The 26,279-nt window shown below is 41.7% G+C and overlaps 1 protein-coding gene across 1 annotated transcript in view; it reads left to right on the top strand.

Moving 5' to 3' along the window:
* The window catches only part of vta1 (vesicle (multivesicular body) trafficking 1), a 131,833-nt gene that overhangs the window by 36,263 nt on the left and 69,291 nt on the right, over window positions 1-26,279 (top strand). The window contains exons 2-3 of the mRNA XM_084082502.1: window positions 1,754-1,848; window positions 13,526-13,653. Of these exons, the coding sequence (XP_083938628.1) occupies window positions 1,754-1,848; window positions 13,526-13,653 (223 nt within the window). The remainder of the gene's footprint in view (window positions 1-1,753; window positions 1,849-13,525; window positions 13,654-26,279) is intronic.

Below are 26,279 nucleotides of genomic sequence, written 5' to 3'. Positions count from 1 at the left end.
AGTCAGTCAGTCTTCCTTCCAGGCCCTTGGCTCTAAACTTGGTCTTCCAGCTGTAGATTTAGCTGAAAGGTCTCTCCAGTGGAAACTCTCCGCTGCGGTAATTGACAGGTGTGGGATTGTGGGATTTGGAGTTTTGGCAGAGCAGCTGCCCTGTATGCCCATGTTGTGCATACATGTACGGTGCGCCAACTCATTTCTTCGACTTGACTGTGTGTGTGTGTGTGTGTTTTTCTCTTTGCAAATCGATCAGAGAGAAAAAGTAAGACGTGACATTAGCTTGTCAGAGTCCTCTTGAACCTTTTAATTTTTTAATGATTTTAAATTAATTTATTAAAGTATTTTATGTTGCTTTCTTAGCGGTCGTCATTGATTGTGCTGCTGGTGAAACATGATGCATGATGTCTTAATGAGCCTTGTGGCAGGATTCTTCTGGAGGGGGATAAATACACTATTAATTGCCTTATTGAGTGAAGTTATGTTTTATTCTGGGCTCTTAGCCCATTAAGACCTGAGTTCGATTCTACTTAATGCCTTCTAAATCAGTAGTTCTCAAACTTTTTAGTGCCAAGGACCCCCAAAATGATATGTATTTGGCCGCGGACCCCCCATCCGAAAATGTTTTGTGACAGGGACACCCCCAGAAGAGAAGATTTGTGTAAAAAAAAAAAAACACTTACAAGATTTTTCAAAAATGTAAAAGATAATGGCAGGCGAGCTTGTATATCTGCAATTTTTTAGAAACACTCTTCTAAATCCTAAGAGTTTTCTGAAAAACTTATGTTGCTATATTGCTAAAATCTAAAGTGACATGGATGCGTTTTAATAGTCTAAAAAAACAGTGGTTTTCAACCTTTTTCATATCAAGGACCATTAGTTATTCTGCATTTGAGCCACGGACTACCATTTGATGAGATTTAGCCGCTCAGACCCAAAACTTCGAATATTTTGTTATCGTTGGAGAAGATTTTATCCACAATTCCATGCTGTATTGATGTTGGTACCATTGGAGAGGTAACAGGAAAATGTTGATCAAAATAACAATTCTTCTACATCCTCTAATTGTGTAGACTTCTTGTAAATTAAAGGTATTGTAGGCAACATTAAGCCTAAATTAAAAAAAATATGTATATATATATATTTTGCATTTTTTCACCTCTATCAGCCACTATATAATGATGCTGGGGTGTTTTCCTGCATTGAAACACAGTCCTCTTTCTGAAAAACGTATTTTCCCTGTATTGTTTATGTTTGTGCAGTTTGTTCCCCCGGCCACCAGGGGGTGATGCTTCGATAGACTTCCATAAAGTCACACGGACACGGATGCGCACATGCGTGCGTTAATTTACGTCCCGGACAAACATAAACATTAGGGAAAATACGGATTTCAGAAAGAGGACTGTGTTTCAATGCAGGAAAACACCCCAGCATCATTATATAGTGGCTGATAGAGGGGAAAAAATGCAAAATATATATATATAAATATTTTTTTAAATTTAGGCTTAATGTTGCCTACAATACCTTTAAGTAATGCAGGTGTTTAACAATAATTTAACTCTTGAGAGCGTAAAATGAAACCAAATGGACCCGTAAGGGTCCATTTGGTTTTATTTTACACTCTCAAGAGTTAAACATCTATAAGTAAGGGTCCATTTGGTCACCAACTCTCCATCATTTAGCTGGGGACCACCTGGAACCCCCTCAAGGACCACTGGTTGAGAACCACTTGTCTAAACTCATCTCCTCTCCTCTGCAGGTCGTCTGTATGCGATGCAAACGGGAATGAAGCTGGACAGTAAATCACCAGAATGCAGAAAGTTCCTGGTCAAACTCATGGACCAGCTTGAGTCGGTGAGCTGCATTTAAATTCATTTTCTTTCCATTTCCCTTCCGTTCATCCCTTTATCTTCCTGTCCGGGGGGAACTTGATTTGCAGACAGCTTGTGATGGAAAAACAAATAACATAGTATGTAGGCAGACTAGGTTTTTCTTTTTTCGTGTCTTCCATTTGGGAGGAAAATAACGAATCCCTGCGGTGCCTATATGTCATTAAAGGCATGGCAGGGAATGGAAATGACAGTGCCTTTAAATAGGAATCAGACAATTGATTGAACATGATGATGGACACAAAATAATCACTTTTACCTTTGCTTTACCTTGACATTTACCAGTCTTTTTTTTCATCACACAAACAAAGACATCTACAAACAAACCCACAAACACATCCCCCATTATATACTTCCAGCTTCCACAGGAAGTAGTACTGGCTCCAAGGCCATAACAAAAAAAGGGGAAACAACACGGAGGTATAGGCCAAAAGCAATGCATTGAGTTTCCAAATCATAAAGGCAGGAAAACTGCTGCCTACTACTTCAACTAAGGATAAAATAAAGGCAACATAAGCAAAGGTGTCTCTTCGGTGTGGAGGAGGACTGAAGAGACAGAACATTGTAGGTCAGGTCTTTTATAGTGCCTGAGGAGACAATGGCCAGGTGTCTCCCCTTCCACTGATCATCTCCGACTCCACCCTCCAAACCAGCACTGCAATAGGCTCTATGCACAGCAGCCATATTGGGAATGAATTGGGCCCCATCCTTACTTCCTTCACAGGTGTTACCAATAATACTAATTAAGGCTCTGTTTCATTTAGTGTGGCATGGCTGTCTTATTTTAAAGGACCCCCATAACTCTGAGAGTGTACAAATGGAACCAAATGGTTCCATTACGGGTCCATTTGGTTCCATTTGTACACTCTCAGAGTTACACACCCACCATAAGGGGCCATTTGGGAACCAAAATGGAGTGTTTCCAGTGAGCCAACATGCACCCTGACCAGAATGGAACAGAGCCTTCATTAGTATCATTGGTAACACCTGTGAAGGAAGTAAGAAGAAGCCCAATTTCTTTCCAATTTCTTTTCTGCTGTGCATAGAGCCTATAGAATCTGATTAGGCACACACAGAACCATATAGCCAAGGTCCCAGGGGGCCGTCACAGTACATACAACAGAAGTACATCCCTATTCTTGGGCTGTCACGATTACACATTTAAGTTGACCATTAATTGTCACACAAATAATTGCGATTAACGATTGAATTGTGTGTTTGGCATTGATTGAACATTGGAACATATGGATAGGAATTTAAGTTCTGTTTGCCTTTTTAGGCTTCGTAATCAAAAATTGCACAGGGCAGATTTGACAAATAACTGAAATGTACAAAGAAATTACTGACAGAATTTTAAGAACAGTAGAAACATAATTTGATGACCAGCGGTCCGGTGGGCAGCGGTTCCGGTAGGAGACACAAAGGTGACTCCTTGTGTGTCCTACCGGAACCGCTGCCGGTCATCAAATTATTGGCTTAGGAATGCGACAAAAGCTAAGAAATATCCATGAATTCAAGTCTCCGTGGAGTGACTAATCGATAGGAGAAAAAAAAGTCATTTTGGGGGGGAACTATCCCTTTAACCACTTACAGTAAACCCTCAACACCTGACATTTGGCTCGGTACTTGGTCTGCTCTTTTTTCCCCTGCACACCAAACCTCATCGAACCTTCGCCGAAAATAGCAGATCGCCTACTTCCGGCTAATGTTCCTCCCAGAATAGGGATGCGAGGGTTCAAGTGGTTAATGTAGAAATACAAAAGTCAAAATACACACACATTTGGCAGCCCCACTGCAGTATCTCTCTGAGGACCCCCTAGGGGTCCCGGACCCCCTTGTTGAAGACCCCTGCCCTAAATCATCTGACGAAATTGGAAGCCAATTCCATTCCTTGAGAATTATTTTCTTTGCTACTGACATAGCAGGCTCGGTGGCCTCGTGGTTTAGACTGTCTGCCCCGAGACTGGGAAGACCTCCCAGCCTTGACTGGGACGAGGTCGGGGGGGTTCAATCCCCGGCAGAGTCATATACCAACGACTATTAAAACGTGGATATCCACAGTGCCTCTCCCTGCTTGGCACGCAGCATCTAGGGTTGGATCAGGGGTAAGTCCCTTTGACATACAATACTGTACATTTACATCAAGCTGCCTAACTCTATAAGGAAGCAGGACAGAGGCTCCTGACCTCTTGAAACCGTTTGGTTCCCAAGGCTGCTTACTTCCTAACATGCCTTATTAACTTCTGTACAGACTGTGGCAGCGCAATAGAAGCTTCGGAACAACCAGACCAAGGTAGTTGCTAGTTGCGTCACGTTCAATCCGTAAATTGTACATTTTGCAATACCAAGTATTACTATTAACACCAAGCCAAGCATCCAAAATGAACTTAAGTTAACTTAATTCTGTCCCGGACGGCTGGCGTAGCGGTCCGGGCACGTGTGTCACAGGTTCGACGACCTTTGCTGCATGTCACTCCCCATATCTCTCTCTCCCCATTTCCTGTCAGTCTACTGTATACTATTAAATAAAGGCAGAAAAGGCCAAAAATATATCTTTGAAAAAAATAAAATAAACTCATATTCTTGTGTGAGTGACAGTCAGTCAGTCAGTCAGTCAGTCAGTCAGTACAATAGTCAATCAATATATCTTTTTAATCCCTAGTGGAACGCCCCTACAGGCCTGCGCGCGCGCGCACACACACACACACACACACACACACACACACACACACACACACACACACACACACACACACACACACACACACACACACACAGAGTCATATCACCAGGCTCTCTAAAAGCCTTGGCATTTGCCTATTGTGTTTGCAGTGAGGCAGAAAGGTCATGACCTTTCTCGGGGGCAGGGGTTTCCCTCCAGCTACCAACTCGTTACACACACACTTCCTCTTTTCAGACAATTAGCTTCTCTCAAGCATCGTGATTATTCAATTCATGAATCTATACAATAACCGATAAGAAGATAATCAATAGTTGCAGCCATAGTGAGCATGTATACAGTGTCTAGTCAAGGCCTCTTTATCAATTCATATGAGAGAGAGAGAGAGAGAGAGAGAGAGAGAGAGAGAGAGAGAGAGAGAGAGAGAGAGAGAGAGAGAGAGAGAGAGAGAGAGAGAGAGAGAGAGAGAGAGAGAGAGAGAGAGAGAGAGAGAGAGAGAGAGAGAGAGAGAGAGAGAGAGAGAGAGAGAGAGAGAGAGAGATCCTTTGGGATTAGGAGCACAGCAGGAGAGGGACCAGGCTCATCACCACTTGTCCCCTGTGGCTGATTGACTCAAAATAAGACATGTCAGTCAGAGTCTAGACTGAGAGAACGAGAGCAATCCATGGTCTCGAAGGGCGGATCCAAACCCAGGCGCCCGGAGCAGCCGCGTCCTCCGATTGCTTCACCAATCTCAGGATTCCCCTGGGTGATCATCAGGAGCACACTTAGTTCAAGTGCTTTAAATAGTGCTCAATGAAATGAAGAAAAAGAAAAACATTAAGCCTCAAGGCATGCTGCTGGGAAAATACGTTTGAAATGAAAATAAACTTTATTTTTGAACGTGCCTGTGGCTTCACTGCAGTGGGGGTAAAATCAATGACAAGCTAGATAAGATAAACACATTGTCAAACACCACAGGACACAAATACGACGTTAACGAGCTCACAGTCACACAAAGCTGCCAGTATGTTTTGTTCTGAATCTGAATCCAAAAAATAGGGGCGAGAAAGTCAGCATTCATTGGAAAACAAAGTGCTTTCTTCATGAATAAAACAAAGAAGAAAAATATCCATTATTTAAATATAAACAGGAGTTCTACTGAGCCATGTCTTTTTCTAAAAGTCTGTAGCTGTAGACAACGGTGGTCAGAAAATGTCAGGCTTTTATTGGAGAAGTTGGGGGGTAAATCCCATGTACATCTATACAAGGGGTTTAGAGTAATAACCGAAAAACTATGCTAAACGTATTTACCGATTTCCTGCCTTGCTCTTAGCCACACAGTAAAATAAAAGATAAATGAAAAAGAGTTAGTACAAATGGACCCTTAACTCATTCACTGCCACTGACTGTAATAAACGTAATTATTCCCGTTTACCAAACCTGCCACAGACGTAAAAAACGTAATTATTAATAAAAAAATATATATATATATATATATATATTTTTTTTATTATTATTATTTTTTTGACCCAAAGACCAAGGAGATATGATTTTTCGAAGGAAAAGACTCCCATCCACTTCCTTGTTAACTTAAAGCTTAAAAATTCTGTATCTCAGCTCCTGAGTACTTTTTTTTTTTCAATGAAAAATCTCTGGCAGTGGGCAAACGCGGCCAGCAATAAGTCTGGCAGTGAATGAGTTAAGGGTCGGTAACTAAGAGAGTGTACAAATGGAACCATTGACCCTTTAGAAGCAAATTACAAACTCTTGTGTCTGTGTTTCTGTGGCTGCCTGTCACCATCCCACAATCTGCCTCATTTACCTACTGTACCAAGATTAAAGCACAAGCTGAAAGGAATATTTTATCAACAAGAGACAACCTATACTACATAATTGCTAATACTGTATGTTTGTGTTACACTGGCTTTAACCATTAACCACATGAACCCTAGTGTCCCTATAGGCGAACCTTTGTTGAAAATAGCAGATCTGCAAGCTTGATGTAGAGTGAAAAAAAGCTTGGTGTAGAGGGAAAAACCAGTGGGCCAAATACAGACCCCTGGGGGGACCCCAGTCAACCAAATAGAATTGATTAAGTGGCAAAAAAAAATAGCAGACCTACAAACCATCCACAAATCAATAATTATGGAGTCATGAAAAGTCAGTCGTCATGTGATTATCTTCAGAAAATGTAGACTTTAGTTTTTATACACATTCAAGGCCATCAGACCCCATGATAAATACAGACCATTTTAGCCCTGTGTGTCACTGAATGGGTGTCTAAACTGAGCCATGGAGCATATATCCACATTTCACCAAGTCACTGGTGCTTGAGTACATCTTGAGGCAGTCTAGCCATCTGTAGAAAATAATAACGAGCACTCTCAGTCTGTGTACGGTGCAGTTTGCGGGTGCACGGCTCACAAAGATTCACAGTAAATAAAGCAATAGCCAGCACTCCGAAGTCCTTCTGGTACCTTTAATTCATATGCACGGACAACACAGCACACTTTACTGTGAGTCTAGCCATCTGTCCAGCTGCCTTTGCATCTTAGACATTAAACTGATGCTCTCATCCAGAGTGGCTTAAAATCACTCAAGTAGAATAATCTGTGTGTGTGTGTGTGCGCGCGCGCGCGCGTGTGTGTGCGCATGCTAGGGATAGCGGGAAATCTATTAATTTAAGAATCATGCCTACTCATCGTGAGTAAGCATGCATAACGCTGACGCATTTTTTTTTCTTCTCCAGAGACACACCATTGTTTTGCAAATCCCTGCCCCGTCAGTCAAGATACCCTATATCATCTACCGCACATACTATGAAAGAACAGAGACGATAGCTACCTCACCAATAGGCTCTATGCACAGCAGCCATATTGGGAATGAATTGGGCCCTTTACTTACTTCCTTCACAGGTGTTGCCAATAATACTAATTAAGGCTCTGTTCCATTTAGTGTGGCACAGTAGTTGTCTTATTTTCAAGGACCCCCATAACTCTGAGAGTGTAAAAATGTAACCAAATGGACGGGTCCATTTGGTTACATTTTTACACTCTCAGAGTTACACACAAGGGGCCATTTGGGAACCAAAATGGAACCAAAATGGAGTGTTTCTAGTGAGCCAACATGCACAATATCAGCACCCTGACCAGAATGGAACAGAGCCTTCATTAGTATCATTGGTAACACCTGTGAAGGAAGTACGGAAGGGGCCCAATTCATTCCCAATATGGCTGCTGTGCATAGAGCCTATTATGACTTAGCTCAATGGTTCTCAAACGTTTCAATCAAGTTCAAGGTCCCCTCCCATAACAAGAGAGTTACAGACCTGTACGTGTCTATTTGGAACCCCCTCAAGGGGAACCCTGAAGGTCCCTGAACCTTACTTTGAGAACCACTAATCTAGTTAATTTCACGTACGCATAAGTGTTTCTTAAGCAAGGCTACTTCTGCTGGCCAGGTGCCACATGGAAGAGCCAAACCTAGGAGAAGACGTCGGAGGAAGAGCTGAGGGACAGGGACATATTATGAGACAGGGACATATTATGAGGAGAAGAGGTGACGCTTCAGCTGGCCAGAACGATTAGGACATGATCGTAATAATAATATAATAATACATCCAATTTATATCGGTACTCAAAGTCGCTTTATAAGAACAGAACAAAACGAACAACTTTCTTAAGAGAATAACTAGTTAAAAAGCTTAAAACTAAGCAAACAAAAACATTCAATGCGGCTTAAGCGCAATACATACTCCTTTCGACGTCGGGGTTAGGACAGGCTTTCCGAACTATAGTTCGGAGAGTTGGTCAGGATATTGGGAGGTGCAAGTTCTGAAACCGCCCATTCGAAGTTTGGAATGGCACCAAGAGAAAAGGTCGGACATTGGAATGAGTATGGACTGCACTTTAACTACACGACTGAATCCTAGCGTCCCTATTCTGGGCATGTCATAAAATGGGAACCTCCACACGTGCTGTGAGATTGTAGATGAGCTCTTTTTTTTTCTTTTCTGCAAAGAGTTTTGGTGTGCAGGAAAAAAGGAGTGAACTGAGTATAGAGCCCTGGGGAACCCCGGTCAAGAAAGTGTATAGTCTGTAACGGATTGGGATGAGACCTTCTTTTTATATATAATATGCAGAGTAGTGAAAGTTAATTGATAAAAGTTCTGTGATGTTCTTTTAGCCCGAATCTCATGTTTTCTGGCTTTTAATGAATCCATATACGTGTGCATCATGTTTATTGAGACCGTTACCAGATCTTTCTAAAGGAGGTTATTCAATCCCCTCACAGCTCACTTTTTTTGCTCCACTTTTAAAAGTTTTAAAAACTTTTTTTTAAATTGAAGGAGATGAGAAAGGATCACACAATGCTGTTGGAGAAATACAAAGTTTGTGCTTTAAAGTTTTGCTCAGCCTCAACGCGGCTTTGTGCATTAAATTCATCACAAGTATTCTATTCTCTCCTCATTGTCCTGGAGGAAAGCAGTACACCGTCCATGGCAAGTTTAAAGGCTTTGTTGGAATTGGTATGCCTTTATTCACTGGAGCATTCACTACCGAGGCTTTAACTTGTTCGAACACAAACTGATAACTTGCAACAAAGGAGAAGCCACAGCATTCTTCTGGTGAAAAAGTTAAAGTGGCAGTGGCTGGGGCAAACCAATGAGCCTTTGGTACAATCATGACGAGCAGTAAGGAGCAGTGAATGAACCAGTTGGGACCCCACGGCCATGTTTGACTCCTTTTTATAGATAGACCAGAGCCAATTAGACGACTCCCGGGACACAGATGGAAATATGCAAAGACAGACACACACACACACACACACACGCACACGCACACGCGCACACACACACACACACACACACACACACACACACACACACACACACACACACACACACAGAGATACACGCACGCACACACAGCTGTCCCCTTGAGGCAGGTTTTTTACAGGAGCTCCAGAGAGTATCATTACTGTCACACTCTCAGGATGTCTTCCTCTCCTCTCCTCTCCTCTCCTCTCCTCTCCTCTCCTCTCCTCTCCGTAGCATGCATGCACTAATCTGTTCCCAGCAGTCAACACATCCGACCCTTTGAAGTATGTGTGTGTGTGTGTGTGTGTGTGTATACTTGCATGTGTGTATATTGCATAGCCTTAAGCGTGCGAGAGCTTTAGGACTGTGTGTGTGTGTGTGTGTGCGTGTGCGCATCATGTGCCTCTGTTAAGCCATTCAATCCGTGTCATTTTAGTTTTCTTTGGCTATTCAAAAATAGCAGATATGCAAGCTCATAGCACTCGAGCTCGTACTGTAGATCTGCTATTTTTTTTAAAATTCTGAATTGTAAATATATATATTTTTAAAGTGAACAGTTTGAGATTTACAAATTTGCTTTAAAGAACATACAATTCAAAGATTTGCACACATTTTCACGACTTTTCAAAAAATAGCAGATCTACAAGCTCATAGCGCGGCACCGAGTGCCGCGCTATGAGCTTGTGTATCTGCTATTTTTGAATAGCCAAAGAAATCTTGACGTGACACAGATGCGTCCCCGCACCGAATGGATTAAGTAACCATAACCCAATCTCCTCTCAGTGAGCAGAGCCAGTGAGGGAAACTTAAACCACAGTGGGACTCATAGTTCCTCTCCCTAACTCCCTTGTCGAGGGTGTCATATTTTCACTATCCATGATGGACTTGTTAATTATTTTTCCACAGTCAACACGTAAGGGTGCCAGGGAGAATCCCCCGATGGAACTCTATCTTTTCTCTCACCCACACACTGCAGGAAATTAATTTGATGGGCCACAGGGTTGGGAGTTTTTTTTTTTTACCACGAGCCACCAGACAAATAGCTGTTTAGCTAAATGCTTGGCTGATTGTCTTGTGTAACACTCGACACTTTGGGAGTTGACCAAGCCTTATTGGTAGTTCTTGTTGTTCTCTGCAATTAGACTCCAGTTCTGAGAATGAGGATAAACAGGCAAGATGATAATGAATTGAGACAAAGTCAGCAAGGGAGAGAAAGAGAGGATGAGCTTATTAGATGAGACAAGTGATGGATATGACAGTCAAATGATGCAGCAGATTTTTTGTTTTGCTAAATGTTAATATTTTCTGCTCAAATCAAAGGTTTTTGGGGGATTTGAAAGCCTAATATTTCTACCCAGCAGTAGGTTAATTAAGGACACTGTCTGGCAGAATGACTCCCTCTCTAAAACAGGTTCTTTGATTAGTCAATACCGCAGTAAAGTGTTGGGCCACCATGAGCTCCCAGAACAGCTTCAGTGCACCTTGACGACATGTTTTGATCTCGGAAGGTCTTCATTTCGCCCTGAGGAAGTGTAAGGACAAGTTCCTAGAAACCTGAGTTCTAGTCACACTCCTTTATTACAAGGGTACACTACACTGGTACCCTCAATGACAAGATGAGCTGCGTACACACACACACACACACACACACACACACACACACACACACACACACACACTAGACACAGAGCAGTGTAAGGACAAGTTCCTGGAAATCCGAGTTCTATTCACACACTCCTTTATTACAAGGGTACTCTAGCACCCTCAATGCCAAGATGAACTGTGTGGCGCGCGCACACACACACACACACGCACACACACACGCACACGCACACGCACACGCACACGCACACGCACACGCACACACACACACACACTCTGCGTGTGCGGAAGCATACACACTAGTAAGGCCTTGAATTTAAAATTGTGTATACACACACGCACAGTTTCATTAAAGGCTCTGAACAGTGTGTTCATTCAGGCAGTTCAGACAGGGTCCACCTGTTAAAATGGGAGCCAGTACGTTTTGCCGTGGTGGTTTTTACAAGAAACCTGACGCCTTGGGGGGGGGAGGGGGGGGAGAGAGAGAGAGAGAGAGAGAGAGAGAGACGAAAAGAAAGTACAGAAGCATGGAGAAAGAGGGAGGTGGGGTGCAAAGACAGTGAGATGCCTCAGAGAGCTGGAGAGAACATGGAGATTTGTTGGTTCCTGACGGAGGACACACTGACCAGCGACCAATCACCTCGCTCCCCTTCTCTCCCCCACTGTCTCTGGTGCTTTTTTTGTTTGAGTAATTGAACCCCCTGGGGAGTGTGAGAGCCCACACACTCGCTGTCTGGCACACACAGAGAGTGTGTGTGCGTGTGAGAGAGAGAGAGAGATGTTGAGTGGTTTGGATGCATGCGTGTCTAAACTAGTGGCGGAAAAAGCACTCAAATGTTTTACTTAAGTAAAAGCATCAAGCCTGCATTGTAAAAGTACTCTGTTACAAGTAAAAGTCCGGAGTTCAACATTTTACTTGAGTAAAAGTACAAACGTGTTGGCATCACAATATACTTAAAGTACCAAAAGTAAAAGTACTAAAAAATGTTTGAAAATAGCAGATCTACAAGCTCACAACGCGTCGCATCGCCACACACACACACACACACACACACACACACACACACACACACACACACACACACACACACACACACACACACATTTCGGTTGCTGACATGCATTGTGCAGATGTAACCGCAGGCAAGGAAACCCGTATGAAACATGTATTTGTATTCTCCCACGGAGGCGACAATTGCATGGATTCACTGATCCATGCAATAAGGTGCATCAGAGAGAGAGATAAAACAATTGCATGGATTCAGTGAATCCATGCAATTGTCGGCTCTGTGGGAGAATACAAATACATGTTTCATACGTGCTTCCCTGCCTGCGGTTATCTCTACATGCATGTCAGCAACCGAAGTGTGTGTGTGTGTATGTGTGTGTGTGTGTGCGCGTGCGTGCGTGCACAAGCAATAAACTGAAAGGATGTCAGGATGAGTGGAGCTACAGTATACAGGAGGAAGACAGAACAGTGCATTTCATTTTTTTGTGCCAAAATGCTTCTTTCTGTCTGTACTGCCAAGGTTTTACTCTAAGCTTTTTTCTTTTTCTATGCCTGACAAGAAAATCAAGTTTATAAGTGTTTTTCTCTTTCAGTAAGAAAGAGAAAAAAAAAAAACATACATCAGGGGTTTATTGGTTCTTTCACAAAGGTTCCTACCTTTAATTGAACTTGTACACTATGTTGTCCACAAAAAGAAAAGGAAAACCCCCCAAAAAAATCACTATTCAAGTCTTGCTCTTTAAACGCCTGTATTGATGAAGGTATTAATTAAGATGGTATCGTAGCACCTGACCTATAGCCTTGACGACCATGCAGTCTTATGCAAAGGTCAAAAAATAATTTACATAGCATGTTAAATGACCTGGTATCCTACAGTTTCTATAGTTTATAATGTAAGCCCTGAGCGCCACGTGATGTCTAAGACGTCATTAAAAAAATGTTCTGAACCCAAGATATCATGATTTGAAAATGTGCTGCTCCATTCACTCTTTGTTTAACTTCTTACTGAAAAAGGCTGTATCTCGGCTCCTGAGCACTTTTTTTTTTACAATGAATTTTTGGCTCTGGCACTGAGACAACACAGCCAGAAATAAGTCTGGCACTGAATGAGTTAAGTCTGCTAAATGCCTAAATTGTAAGTTGTATTCATTATGCTTTTTGTTTGTTTGCGTCTGTCTCTTTTAGGCCTGTCACACTTATTGCATAATCACCTAATCGCTGCTATTTGAGATAATCACAGTTATTTTTGCATAATTGTCATAATCATTTCCATGTTACAAATATTAACATATTTTCAAACATTTTCAAAAATAGTGGAAACAGCAGATCTACAAGCTCAAAAAGCAGAAATTAAATTGTATTCATAATTTTCACAATGTCCATTGACAGAAACGCTAATCACACTTATTTGAGTGACAATTAATCGTCATGTAAAATGTCATTATCGTGGCAGCTCTAGTCTCTGTGTGCGTCTGTGTGTGTGTGTGTGTGCATTATGTTCCGTGTTGTAACTGTGTGTGTGTGTGTGTGTGTGTGTGTGTGTTGTCCAGATGAAGAAGGAGTTGGGTGACAATGACTCCATCAGTCAGGAGGTGGTGGGGAACGCCCACATCGAGAACTACGCCTTAAAGATGTTCCTCTACGCCGACAACGAAGACCGCGAGGGACGCTTCCACAAGTAAGGCTATACCAACCGTCTCTTCTGCTCTAACCTACAGTGTTCAATTAACCACTTTGACCCTGGTGTCCCTATTTTTGGCATGTCGTAGGACGTGACTCTACGTGATTCTAGTAATCCAAATAATTGGCAAAACACTAAGATTTAACCTAGCCTGGTAAACCCTCCCTCCGGAAATCTCATTTCCATTTGATTTCAGGAGTGAGTCTGGCCTGAAGGCTTGTCTGGGCGTAGCCATTTCACCAAATGGACGAGCCTATCAGCGTCGTCGATCATCGTTCTGTGATTGACAGCGACAGTTGGCCAATCAGGTGGCGAGTTCGAGTGAGCCCGAATGAAGCCGAGTGCAGCCTGAGTGCAGCCGACAAAAGACGAACGGCAGCCATTGTTGTTTGTGCGAGTGCCTTCACTTCTTACTTTCGGTTTTAAAACGCTCTCAAACGTATTTTTTGAGGCACGGAATTTACTTATAAGATATCGTCTGGATAGAATTTAGTTGTTTAACTTCATATATGTGGTCAATTAATCATGACAGAGCCTATTTAAAAATAAAAATTCAGAGAGCCGGCAGGGGCGGGCAGTGACATGCATGTATCCGAATAAGGCAACCTATTTTGGGCATTGGCCATCTCAAAAGTCCCGTTGCGTCACATTAGTCTGGAGGTGGTAAAAATGCACTGCAATTGGCTGAAGGGGAACAACGATCATTGGCTGAAGGGTTTGTCAGTCAACGGTATTACTCCCGCCCAACTCCAGCCCACAGCCAATATTGCAGAATGGGCGATCATGCCAGACTCACTCCTGAAATCAAATGGAAATGAGATTTCCGGAGGGAGGGTTTACCAGGCTAGATTTAAATGATAATATAACATTAATATTAAAAAGATAATAATAGTGATAATATATTAATGCAAACAAAAAAGAAAAAGACTTAAGTATTTTTTAAGTGTTTTAAATAAGAACTTAAAGTATACTACAGAACATTGGTTCCATTGATCCAAAATGTTCCCAAAATAGCAAAAGGAAAATAAAATCTAAAATAGGCTGGTTTTAAATGGAGCTCAATAGGGTTTAAGTGGGTAGAGATGCAGAGAGTGTATAATTGGAATCAGGTTCAATGGCTTACACGTGTACACTCACTGCGTTACAAATGGATAAAAAGAACATTACTGTGTACTGTACATGTATAATTAGATGCACTCTGCCACTCTCCAGTGCTTCGAGGGAGCAGGCTCCCAAGTGCAGATAATTCTAATTAGAAAACTCATTAATTTTGCTTAATCTATACCTCTTACCATGACATTATATTATGCAGATCAGAAACACCATATTGTAGGCACGCACATGCACATGCACATGCACACACACACACACACACACACACACACACACACACACACACACACACACACACACACACACACACACACACACACACACTCTTTATCATGTACACGCAAGTGCCTCTCCCCTAATAAGCACACACCCACGCGCATGCACACCAAGATGCTCACATTTGGTAGTTTGAAGATTTTTACATCACGCGGTCTTTGTCGACGCAAATTATTTGCCATTTCTTCACTTTTATGGCGTCAGTTACTAGCTCTGGTGTCATGTGTTGGTCTGTCTACTTCCTGTAATTGGACTTCAAAATAAAACCAGTGTTGACTAATCGTATTTCAAGAGGCTCTTATTCTGAAAGTTTTAGAGGAAATCCGATTTCTGTTTAAGCCAAGCCACCATGAAAGCATAAACCATGCTCCTGTGACTTAAACATTGTACGCACTTTGAAAATGTGTTAAATTCTTTGAACCTCTGCAGCATTAACCCATTAACTCACTGAGTGCCAGAATTATTTCTGGCTATTTCTGGCCAGTCTGATTTTTTTTTTTTTTTCACAGAAAACAAAAAGTGCTTAGGAAGCGAGATACAGCCTTTTTCAGTTCTAAGTTAAACAAGGAGTGGATGGAGCTGCAAATCTTCAGATAATGATATCTTGAGTTCTGTATTTTTTTTACTATTCTTTTCAAAAACACGTGAAACACGTGATTGGCACGTTGCACCATAGCGGTAAAACAGATGAAACACGTGAATGGCACTCAATGAGTCAAGACCTGAGGCGATTCTTTAAAAAAAACTAAATCATAAGTTTTTGGGAAAATATTTAAACATTTTTTTTTCAAGATTTTTCAAAAACTAGGAGATCTACAAGCTTGTGCGGCGCTATGAGCTTGTATATCTGCTATTTTTGAATAGCCAAAGAAATCCAAAGTGACATTGATACGTTCCAGGTCTTAACTCATTCACTGCCTCTGACGTTTTTGTTTTTTTTTTCAATTTTATTTTTATTTTTTTCAAGTTTGACCCAAAGACCAAGGAGATATGATTTTTCGAAGATCTAGACTCCCATCCACTTCCTTGTTAACTTAAAACTTAAATTTCTGTATCTCGGCTCCTGAGTACTTTTTTTTTTTCAATGAAAAATCTCTGGCAGTGGGCAAACGCAAAAAAAAAAGTTCTGGCAGTGAATGAGTTAATGGGTTAATTGAGTGTTTAATTATCTCATGCTGGCTAAAGTAGCGCTGCTACAAGAGAAAAGACGTCTGCACGCAGCTGTGGCTCTGATAAAAAGTTGACCGTGCAATTATCGGGTAAACACCAATTCGGTCTTTTCTCTTCCACACAAAACTGCGGTCCTACACACAGAGTCTGCCGTCTGATGGATTGCCGTCAATTAAAATAAGCAGTCTGCCATCATGTTATAGTTCTCTTAACGGATTCATTGCTTTTAGATGCTCCAACATTTTTCAAATGGCTCTGTTGCACTTAATCATGTTATGTGCTCTAAAACAGCACTGAAACCCTTTTCAATTGTAGCCTCCTATTTGGTCATAATGTAAACGGAATCATTGAATATTCACATACAAATCCTAAATCTGATTTGGCCACATACATTCTTGAGCCGGGTACAGCCCTAATGTATGAAGATTATATCTCTGCTGTCCCGCAGGAACCGGCTACCTCCAAAATGTTCATTTTTCAGGAAATGAAAAAAACAAAACAAAAATAAACAAAAGTGGAGTTAGGAGGTTTTGTTGATAAGAACAGCTGAATGGACCTCCAAGCTCACAATGAGGTTGGAGGTCAAAAGGGGGTGGAGCCTGGAGTCTGCTAAACCAGCTAACTCCACCCCCCTTTGCTGGAGTTAGCTGGTTTAGCAGAAGGTTTGAGGATCCAATGAGGTTAGCTGGTTTTGTCAGAAGCACTTTTTAATACTTTTTATTGGTTCAATATTGTTTTAATCTACACACAAACGTAAAGGGTGTTCAATAGCACTGATTTATGGAAAACAATGCAAAAGAAGAAACATTTAGTTAACTGGTTCCTGCCGGACAGCAACGATATGCTCATTATCTGTCTCTTAGCAACTGGAAAAGTTTCATTTAAGCTTTTTCCATTTATAGTCCATGAGCCAGACAAGATTTCATTATCGAAAGAGTGGGCAAAACCATACCTATAATAAATTCTTCATAGGGTCAATACGAGTAAATACATTATGATAACCTTTCCACAGGAGCAGCTTTTTCATGGTTATCACACATTTTGTTATTTTCCCCATACGTACGTGACAGGTGAAAAAATGACAACATTTAAAAAATAGTTATCATAATGAAACTTCCTGAGTTGATTACTTACATGAAGACAATGATTTATCGTATTACAAGTTTTCTGAAATTGTATATTTAAATATGCAAATTAGGCATTTAGTCCATGAGCCAGAGCCCCAAAATTGAGCCAGATATTGAATATTCCCTCGTTAAAAGCCTTTGACTCCAACATCTTAACAAAATGAAATAAGTATGTTGACTCTGGCTTGTTGATTCTGGAAAGTTATGCAAATGTGGGCATATTTTCCTAATGCCTAATTTGCATATTTAAATATACAATTTCAGAAAACTTGTAATATGATAAATCATTGTCTTCATGTAAGTAATCAACTCAGGAAGTTTCATTATGATAACTCTTTTTTAAATTTTGTCATTTTTTCACCTGTCATGTACATGGGGAAAATAACAAAATGTGTGATAACCATGAAAACGCTACTCCTGTGGAAAGGTTATCATATATTTATTTACTCGTATTGACCCTATGAACAATTTAATATAGGTTTGGTTTTGCCCACTCTTTCGATAATCATTGCTCAATTTTGGGGCTCTGGCTCATGGACTATTAGTGGTGTGTGTGTGAGTATTTGTATGAGAATATGTACAATCAATCTGTGTGCGTTTGCGTTTGTGTGTGTCTGTGTGTGTGTGAGAACAGTTGGTGTTCTGTTCAGCTGACTTGTGGCGTTGATGACTCAGCCACTCCTCTTCTCTCCTTCATCTCATCTTAAAACACTCAAAGCCTAGAAATGACACACACTTCTCATGTCCCCAGAGTCCTAGAGAAACATGTAGAGTCCTGTCCCCCCCCACACTCTTCACACTTTGCAACTCTAATTGTCTTTAAAAAGGATAATTTGATCCGTGTTTGATAATGTCAACGCCCTTGGGGCTCACATGGATGAATTAGTTGTGAGTGCTGAGCACTGGACCTTATTAAAGTGTTTCTTTTCTTGTTTTTTTGTTTAATCTTTTGAGGCAATGTGCATACCGATTGATGCATGCACTTTCTCAGCAAGAATTTGAACTGTTCAACATCTGGTCATACTGTAACTCCTCTGCTCCAACGTACTGTGCATGATTATGATGATTATCAATCTTATATCTCTATTCATTTACATAGCAACACATTCCTTTCTGTGTTGCTTTGTTAATCCCTTGAACTCTAGCGTCCTTATTCTGGTAGATCTATATGTACAACAAGCTGGAAAATGTCCGTGGGGGCCTCCGGTCATGTGGGGTCGAAGTGGTTAACTCTTCAGTAACTCATCAAAGAAGAGGTAACTCGCGTCTGCAAGGTGTGGTCTTTCTTCGAAGCGCTGAATGTTTGAGACGTGGACACATGGGTAATTCAGATCTGTGCCTGCCATTTTACTGCACATTCTAGCCGTTCCTTTCATCCCGTTTCCCTTCTTCAAGGTCAGCCATCCATAACCGCAAATAAAAGGGAAGCTTAGAACAGATTCAATAAAACATCCTTAAAGTTGTTGACTGAAAAATCAAACTTCTGAGCTTTCGATGGAAGTGCAGTACTTGCGGCGTGCGCCGACGGGCCTTTGATTTATTGATGTTTTTATTGACAAACATGCATGTTAACATATACAGTATACTGTATCCGTTGAAGGGATAAAACACAAAAAAAAAGCTCAAAAGCTTATTTCCATTGTGGCCCTTTGCACGAACCACGTCAGCGTTCGGTTCAAAGGTCAGCTTGTCATAATTTATCGTCCCCAAGTACATGTCTCAGGAAGTCACATTATGCATACTGTCCTTCTCCAGCTGTGTGTGTGTGTGTGTGTGTGTGTGTGTGTGTGTGTGTGTGTGCGTGCATTGTATATTCAAGTCCCCTTGATGCACGTGTATATTCAGGTGGAAACCTCATACGTCCAAAACTGTTACTTTTCAGGTTTCAAATTCGAAAACAGCAAAAATATGATGCTTTTATGTGACACTGTAGTATGATCAAGTAGGGTAATAATTACCCTAATTTACGAAAAAAAACACAAACATTTAGAATAAGAGATGAGAGGTTTCTGCCCGACAGCAACGATGTGCAAGTCCCCTCGATGCCTGTGTGTATGTGCGCGTCCATACTATTGACGTCTTTTGTGCGGATGTATGCCTGTTATGAGCGTTTTGCGTGCCAAATAGTGTCGAAACAGTTGGGTCTGTCCTCTCCCGGTGATAAGTGTGTTTTGACAGGACCTGACGGAGCAGTCCTCCCTGCAGTCCCAGCAGCGCTAACCCACCCACGGGTGTGGCCCGAGGTCACGACGATAACTCGGCCCGAGTGAGAATAACACCGCAGATAAACTTCTAACCCTCTACGCTCATAAACACAATGGACGTCCGCTCCGTGGAGTGGTGGAGTGCAACTAAGTACATTTACTCTAAGTACTGTACTTCACCACTTAACCCTTTAAGACCTGAGGCGATTCATAAAAATGTTTTTTAAATCCTAACAGTTTTAAAAAAAAAAAAAATGTCACGATTTTTCAAAAATAGCAGATCTACAAGCTCATAGCGCGGCACTCATTAAGACCTGGAACGCATCTGTGTCACTTTAGATTTCTTTGGCTATTCAAAAATAGCAGATATACAAGCTCATAGCGCGGCACTCGGTGCCACAGATGCGTTCCAGGTCTTAATGGGTTAAACCCGTTGACCGGAGTCCCTCAGGGCTCTAAATCAATGCATTTTCTGTTTTCTGCTGTGGGGAAAGCTTTCGCAGAAAATACGTTTATTTTCGTTCTGTTTCGTTTGTTCTGATATGTAAGACTTGCAGCATCGTCGATACTTGGTTTTCTTTATTTTGCTCTTTTGTTAACTTTTTTCTATTGTGACAATTCATTTAGCACATTGACTGCCAGAATTATTTCAGATTTTTTGCAGTTGTCTGCCAGAGATTTTTCAATGGAAAAAAAAAAAGTACTCAGGAGCCGAGATAACAAATTTTAAAGTTTTAAGTTATCAAGGAAGTGGATGAGAGTAAAGATCTTCGAAAATTCATATCTCCTTGGTCTTTGGGTCAAATTTTTTTTTTTTTTTTTTTTTTTTTGAAAAAATATTTTTTTACTACTCGATCTTGGCAGGCAAGTGATGAAAAGCTAAAAACGAGTTGAGTAGTTCTAGGCAGGCAATGTGTTAAATATTAATAAATTGGGCATAATAAGCTTCGATATTTGTATTGCTACATTTAGTTACTGTAAGTAATTAAAAAAACAACAACTGTCCACCACTAGAAATAGCACAGCTGATAACTTCTAACCCTGTATGCTCATAAGCACAATAGACGCGTCCCCCCTGTGTCCTCAGGACCACCCAGCCCAGAAATGTAGGTCATGTAGGTCATGGTTTGCAGCAGAGACTCTTTATCCACTTTGGACCAGACACCCCTATTTTGGCCATGTCATTATAGTATTGTGTGTGTGTGTGTGTGTGTGTGTGTGTGTGTGTGTGTGTGTGTGTGTGTGTGTGTGTGTGTGTGTGTGTGTGAATGTGTGTGCATGTGTGTGCGTGCGCTAGGATCCTGGAGGAGAGTGCGAAAATACGATCATATTACACTAGGGGTGTGCCGATATATCGTCTCACGATATATCGCGATACGTTTTCGTGACGATATGTATCGTTTTGGGGGGGGAAAATATCGTTTCGAATTTTTTTTCTATTTTTTTTTACAATCATTATAATAAGGCATGCAAACAGCCCCGAGGTGAAAAGGGTGACAACATGTTTTTTTTTCGGGTCAGGTGTCACACTATTGCCCTATTTGGATTGAAAACGGCTATTGTAGCTGAAAAGCTACAAGTTTGCATGTCTGAATAATGCAAAAACAGAATTATTTGTTTGCATTTACTTTTTTCCTCCCCCATATATTTTCATAATAAAAAAAGTGCATATCGTATCGTATCGTTTGGTGAAATTAGTGTATCGGCACACCCCTATATTACACCGATCCTCCGTTCACTTAACTGTCTCCCCATCTCCTTCAGGACTGAATCCAACCCCCTTCTGACACATCAGTGCATCCACAGCAATGCTCCCTGCCCCCCCCCCCCCCACCACCCCACACACACACACACACACACACACACACACACACACACACACACACACACACACACCTCAAATAACTCCTCACCCCACAACCCTCCACTAAAAATGTTTACAGCATGGCTCTGCAGGAGGCTAGTGATGAGGCCTTCTCTGTGCACAAAATCCTATTAAATTGTCCTGACCGTTTGTAAATGAGTTCTCGCTTTCATCCACTGTCTCTGCCCGCATACAATATGACAACACTCTCCAACTCCATCATACAGTTTCTGTTATCATGTAACTTAGTAACGTATACTATAACTTTTACAGGATATACCTTAAATACATGTGGCATGTGTCTAGGCGCGTATGCGATTGAGAGAGAGAGAGTGAGTGGCACATGGAGATTCGCAAATACGCGCACGCACAAACATTAAGAGAAGGAACAGGCAGAGGGTGTTGTGAGGTTTGACGTAAAGGCTTTGACATCACACATGCAAATGGCTCGACGCACGTGCACAAAAGCCCACACGTACACACACACACACACACAGACACAGACACACAGACACACAGACAGAGCAGCGCCCAGAGTAGACCATGGTAGAAATGCTGACCTCTGCACTGGCAGTGGCAGATTCGTGACCATGAAAGCAGCTCTGTGTTCATGGAGGAGCTGTGTGTGCGCGTGTGTGTGTTAGAGTGGAATGGAATGTGAATGCTTTTAGGACTTCAGATTCAAAGCCACATCAATGACGGTGTAACTTACAGTAGCTTGGATGCTCTAGCTTCAGCATAGGTTTGCATGTTCACCGGTGCTGTTACGCTCGCAGGTTCTGTACGTGATTTCTTTTGTTGGTTAAAACAGACAGGGGGGGGGGCGACACAACAAGGCCTGCGTTCTCGCTTTGATCGGCGGGGTGGCGTCGCACCGCGCTCCTCGTGTGAACACACAGACAATGGCTCCGCGAGTAAACGCCAGGCGATCTACACCTGCTTCATCCGTGTCAAACCACAGTGTCCTGTGCGTCACGTAGAAAAAAGTTGACCACAATCCAGCAGGTTGTCACGATAATGAAACTTTACTTGACGATTTATCGCTCAAATAATTGCGATTAACGATTTAAGAGTGTTTGTCATTGAACATTGGAACATTATGAATTAAAATTCCATTTCTGTTTGACTTTTAGCCCTTTATGTTAAACTGTTAAAGCTCTACATTGTGATAGTTAAGCGTTGCTATAGAGTGTTTGCTCAGTAACAGGGGTCTCCCCATCTCCAACTCTTTAGTATACTGGACTTAATACATTTAATTATTACGATTATTTAGCTGTAGGTTTGATATATACCTCTCTAGCGACTCAACCATTTACCCCGTTGGTTGACTTGGGGATAAGGCTATTATTATTATTATTATTATTTTAAATTATTATGAAGTACTTCATTATTTATTAGCCATACATATTATTTACAATTTTAAATATAGAAATACAACTCTCTCTCTCACTCTCTTTGTCTCTCTTTCTACCTGCTTTCATAAATCTCTCTCCCATCTCGTTCTGTACAATATTTAAACATTATTTTGACCCGTAACGAGACCAATGTCTGGATGTCCTGTTCTGTTCTACAAATCGTATTTGTCTGGGGGTAAAAAAACAAACAAACATATGGTTGAGGGTCTGGTGAGTTTGGTGATCCATCATTCACTGTAGTCATTGGATAATCAAGTTACAAGTAGGTTTCCTACCCTGGATACTGGGTCTGTAGTGGCAGCGATGTCTGTGTTGGTCCATCATCTCTCCTAGGAGACGTCCTTGTGGAAGCCCTCTGTTCCACGTCAGGAGTCTAAGATTAATGCACTGGTTCTCAAATGTTTTAACCCATTGAGACCTGAAGCCGATTCTACATCTCTCCTAAATCCCGACAGTTTTCTTAAAAACCTATGTTTCTATATCAGTGGTGCTCAATCTTTTTCATGTCAAGGACCCCCAAAATTATATGTATTTGGCCGCGGACCCCCATCAGAATATCTTGTTCCAGGGACCCCCAGAAGCAAAGATTTGAGTTAAAAATGTTCGCTTTAAAAATATATACATTCAAAGATTTGCACACATTTTCACGATTTTTCTAAAATAGCAGATCTACAAGCTCGTAGCGCGGCACTCGGTGCCGCGCTATGAGCTTGTATATCTGCTATTTTTGAATAGCCAAAGTGTAAAATAATGCTTTTTTAGCTCAAATCAAAATATGACACAAGTTCCAGGTCTCAATGGGTTAATGTCAAGGACACCGAGGAATAAATGATATGGGTGCTTATATCTAACCTTTATATTTTACCATCGCTTATAATACTTCTACAAGACATTATGATGTTTGGCAGCTTGTAAGAGTCCAAATGTCTGCACTAGGCCTAATAGCTATTGTTTTGGTACAGCCTGTCTTGTTATGGTTCAGTCTGTCCTTGAAGCAGCTTCAGTATGTCCTTGAAGCAGCTTCAGTATAACGATGATCTCTGCCCCATGTGCTCGAGGCAGAACCACCTTACCACTGACCTGAGTGTTATTGTATTTCTCCCCATGATATCATATACATAAAGCATTAACCATCATCACCTAGAATATTGTCTCAAATCCTATGTGCCTCATCGATTGCTGATTGATCCATAATTCCACGACGGACACCCAGTTTAGTATGCATTAGGCCAGTGGTTCTCAAACTTTTTCATGTCAAGGACCCCCAAATTGACACTTATTAGCCCGCGGACCCCCATTTGAAAAGATATGCCAAGGACCCCCATAAGAGAAGATCTTTACGGCTCTAGCAGGGATTTTCAAGCATTTTAATTTCAAGGACCCCCAGTTTGACATGCATTAGGCTACGGACCCCCATTTAATGGCATTTCTATCCCTCGGACCCCAATTTATATTGTAAAATCAATGTTAATTTAACTCTGAGAGTGTACAAATGGAACCAAATGGACCCGTTAGGGTCCATTTGGTTCCATTTGTATACACTCTGAGTTACAGACCCATAAGGGTCAATTTGGTTCCTATCTATCATTTAGCTGGGGACCCCCTGGAACTCCCTCACTGACCCCTGGGGGTCCCCGGACACCACTTTGAGAATCAATGCATTAGACCATGAACTAGGGATGGGTCAGAATAATCGAATATTCGATTTGGTCACTTTTGCACATCCCTACCATAGACCTCCATAACTCCAAGAGTTATGGAGGACACATTTGTACACTCTTGGAGTTACAGACCTGTAAGGGTCCATTTGGTTCCGAACTTTGGAACCCACCTGAGAGGACTAAGGTGCCTGGTCTTCTGGAGTCGAGCCACATTTATGCTTTTGTTGTATGACTGCGACACTCGCCCAAAACAATAGAATGTTGGCGAGTGATGCAATCGTACCACAAAATATAATTTGGGATTCACACACACACACACACACACACACACACACACACACACACACACACACACACACACACACACACACACACACACACTGATGCTGTACACAGTTAGAGCTCAAGCCTAAGGGTCTCCCATCATTCCGAGGCTGATACCAATTATGACCGGGAACATTGCAAATTAAATGTACAATGAATTGACAGCATTTGGGGTGAGAGAGAATTAAAGCAACTATTACGTATTGCGTAGCCCACATCCTTGACAATATATGCACGCACTCACACTCGCACACACACACACACACACACACACACACACACACACACACACACACACACACACACACACACACACACACACACACACACACACACACCAATCAAAACATTTACTAAATCATATCACACCCCGTTAGACCCGTCAAATTCTATCCAATTTCATCCAATAAGGAGGAGAGGGAACACATAATCACGACCAAGCGGCGAAGCTGTGAGGCTAGAAGGCGCAAAGCATTCTGGGGAAGAAGTCGAGTTGGTGACATGCACTGATGGGTCATGAACGCATACAGATGGAGAGAGTTAAAAGCTCGGTGACTCATAGGAAGTCCCCGGCAGTCTTAAGCCTATAGCAGTATAACTGTGGTTCTCAAATTGGGGTCCGGGGACCCCCAGCTTTTAACAAGCTCACATCTGATTTTTTTTTACATAAATCTTCTCTTCTGGGGGTCCCTTGGCAAACACTTTAGGGGTCCGTGGCCAAATACATATCAATGTGGGGGTCCTTGACATGAAAAGGTTTGAGAACCACTGGCATAACTATTGCTGTGTCCACCAAGACATTGCTTTATTTTTTCCTGAGTGTAGCGTATGTTTTGAATTGTTTACAATGGGAGCGCTGCGGTTTTGGATACGCCAGCAGCGTGACGAGGCGACGATCTATTCTGCGCTCGCGCGTTCATGTGTGGCGTTTATGTCTGCTTGCTGAGAGCTGAAATAATTTCAACTTGGGCGTTTGGATGCGTTTTTTAGGCGAGTGCCTGGCATTTTCAGCTAGGAGGAAAAAAACTACCCTCTGGACACGGCCCCTTAGTTGTGTGCGGGTGTCACGCACAGAAAATAGGCGATCTACAAGCTGACAAGGCGATGCAATGCGTGTATAACTCAGGCTTCAGGGCTAGTCCAATAGAGCAGTGTTAATTTTGACAGCAATTTTTTCTCCTCCATTGTAGTCATAGTATTTTTTAATACAAGTTAGTTTTAATCATATTTTTGTCATCAGTCTAGTTTTAGTTTAGTCAACTAATTCAGTTTTATTTTTTTCGACTAAAATGTATTTGGGCCATAGACTGTATAAATGAGATGGACAAAGCCACTCCCCTGCTTTCTACAGACCGAAAATGAAGCCGATTGTTCCAAGACTGTAGGTCCGCCATCTTTCAATATCGCGTCATATCCTGCAGAATGAGACCAGACCATTATTGGTTGGGTAGCTTGTCAATCAAGAGCGG

The sequence above is a fragment of the Gymnoscopelus microlampas genome (genome assembly GCF_963454915.1).
Source record: "Gymnoscopelus microlampas genome assembly, chromosome: 16".
NCBI classification, from domain to species: Eukaryota; Metazoa; Chordata; class Actinopteri; order Myctophiformes; family Myctophidae; genus Gymnoscopelus; species Gymnoscopelus microlampas.
Note: the sequence above shows the minus strand (reverse complement) of the source record. Positions and strands in the feature narration are given on the sequence as shown.